The sequence below is a fragment of the Tinamus guttatus genome, unplaced genomic scaffold (assembly GCF_059628265.1).
Source record: "Tinamus guttatus ecotype Peru unplaced genomic scaffold, ASM5962826v1 Tinamus_guttatus_pri_ptg001516l, whole genome shotgun sequence".
Taxonomy (NCBI): domain Eukaryota; kingdom Metazoa; phylum Chordata; class Aves; order Tinamiformes; family Tinamidae; genus Tinamus; species Tinamus guttatus.
Genome location: NW_028290050.1, coordinates 43,298 through 45,631, shown reverse-complemented (window position 1 = coordinate 45,631; position 2,334 = coordinate 43,298). Strand labels below are relative to the sequence as shown.

The 2,334-nt window shown below is 72.3% G+C and overlaps 1 protein-coding gene across 1 annotated transcript; it reads right to left on the bottom strand.

Moving 5' to 3' along the window:
* Nucleotides 1-1,129: 1,129 nt before the first annotated feature.
* LOC148590283 (transcription factor Sp7-like) lies at nucleotides 1,130-2,113 on the bottom strand. The gene has a single exon (XM_088539235.1). The coding sequence runs from the start codon at nucleotides 2,111-2,113 to the stop codon at nucleotides 1,130-1,132; it is 984 nt and encodes a 327-aa protein (XP_088395361.1).
* Nucleotides 2,114-2,334: the final 221 nt, after the last annotated feature.

Below are 2,334 nucleotides of genomic sequence, written 5' to 3'. Positions count from 1 at the left end.
AACGATTTGGACGGCGCCGGCCGCTGGAAGCCACCGGAGCCACCGCAGGCCTGGCTGGGCCTCGCCGCCTTCCTGGGGGGAGCCGCCGTTTTGGGGGGAAAACCCCCCGGTTTGGGGGCGGCGCATCCTGATAGCGAGGGGGGTGGCGGAGCTGCTGTCCCCAACTCCGGCTGCTCCTCGTGCCTCAGTTTCCCCTTTGCACAGTGGGGCTGCACCCCCCCCCCGCTCCGTGCATCGTCCCCAGCCTTGGGGACATGGTGGGGGGGGACGCTGGGCCAGCGCCACGAGGCCACCGCGGCGGCGGCGGTGACTCAGCGCGGCGGTGGCCGCGGCTGCACACGTGGCCCGGCCACGCTGGCGCGCGGGGACCCGCGGCCGCCGCTGCCTGCGCTGGCGCCGGCCCCCCCGGCCCCCCCCGCCTTGGGTTTTTTCCCTTCCCTTTCGCGCGTTTTGCAGAAAAAGGCAGAAAAGCCCCAAACGGCGGCGCCGGGGAAACCGAGGCAGGAGCAGGAGGTGCCGCTGGTGGCCCCATCCTGGGGATACGGGGCACGTGGGGACATGGGGATGGGGGACACGGGGACCATAGGGTGTAGGGGACACAAGGGACTTGGTGACACGGGGGACTTGGTGACACAGGCAGGGGGGCTATGGGGTGTGAGTGCCACCAACATGAGGGACGTGAGGACATGGGGACCCACGGATGGGGATACAAGGACACGGGAATGGGGACGCAGGGACCCACGGAAGAGGCTGGCGCCACTTGCCTTTAATTCCTCATGATTCCCTTTATTGAAAATGATTTGGGGGGGGGCAGCCAGCTCGAACGGGGGCAGTTGTGGGGGGGCCATTAGCGCCTAATGACCCACGATGGGAGAGGGAGGATGATGAAGGGGGGGGAGGAAGGAGCCGCCCGGGGGGCTCCATCCCCATTCCTGAGCTGTGCGCGAGGCGAAAAGGGGGGAGACCCCCCCCAAAAAAAAAAACCCAACCAAACGCCCACCCGGCTCTATAGGCGCCCGGGCGCTGCCGCCGCCTCCGTGGCATAACTTAAAGGCATAAATTACAACGGAGCCGGGCGGCCCAATAAATATCCCCGGCGAGGAGGAGGAGGAGGAGGACGAGGAAGAGCTCAGATCTCCAGCAGGCTGCCGGGCTCGGGGCTGGGCGGCTCCTTGGCGGCCGCGGCGGCGGCGGCCGCGGGGGCCTCGGCGGCCGGGGGGGTGTCGGCGCCGGGCGCCTTGGCCTCGCCGTGGGTTTTCTGGTGCTTGGAGAGGTGGTCGGAGCGGGTGAAGCGCTTGTCGCAGAGCAGACACGTGAACTTCTTCTCGCGCGTGTGGCTGCGCACGTGGCGCTCCAGCTCGTCGGCGCGCGGGAAGCGCTTCCCGCAGAAGAGCCAGTTGCAGACGAAGGGCCGCTCGCCCGTGTGCCAGCGCAGGTGCGCCTTGAGGTGCGACGCTTTGCCGTAGACCTTCCCGCAGCCCGGGATGTGGCAACTGTGCAGCGGCTTCTTGCGGCCGCCGGCGCCGCCGGGGCCGCCCAGGCGCTCCAGCTCCTGGCAGTTGGGGCAGTCGCAGGGCGGGCGGGCGCCCGCGGGGACCCCGCGCGTGGCCTTGGGCGCCTCCGCTTTGGGGACGGCGGGTGGCGGCACCGGCGGCACCGGCGGCGGCGGCGGCAGCAACGGGGCGCTGCCGTACGGGGCCAGCGCGGCCAGCTCGGCGCCGTACGGGGCTAGCGGGGGGCTCGGCGGCCGCAGGGGGCCCGGGAGCCCCTCGGTGCCCAGCCAGGCGCCCGCGGGGTGCACGTCCCACCACGGTCCCCCCGCCGCGGTGCCGCCGGTGCCGCCGGTGCCGCCGCCGCTGCCGCCTTTGTACCAGGAGCCGTAGGCGGCGTGGGCCACCTCGAGCGGCGGGTGGCACCAGTCGCCCGGCGGGTGGCCCTTGGTGGCCACCACGAGCGGCTCCTGGGCGGGCGGCGCGGCGAAGGAGGGCGCGAAGGGGCCGTAGTCGGGGCCGTAGGCGCCCGCGGGCGCTTGGGGGCTGGCGGACGGGGACAGCAGCCCCGGGGCGCTGGGGAAGGCGGCCGCCGCCGCCGCCGCCGCGTACGAGTCGCCCATGGGGCCCGGGGGCACCGGTGGCACCGGCGGCGTCAGCGGAGACGGGCGCTCGGGGCCATGGTGCCTGCGGGGAGAGGGAGAGCGCGTTGGGGTGCAACGGGGTGCCCGGAGCAATGGGGTGCCCCATGCAATGGGTGCCCTGTGTTATGGGGTGCCACATGCAATGGGTGCCCTGTGCAATGGGGTGCCCTGTGCTATGGGGTGTCCCATGCAATCGGTGC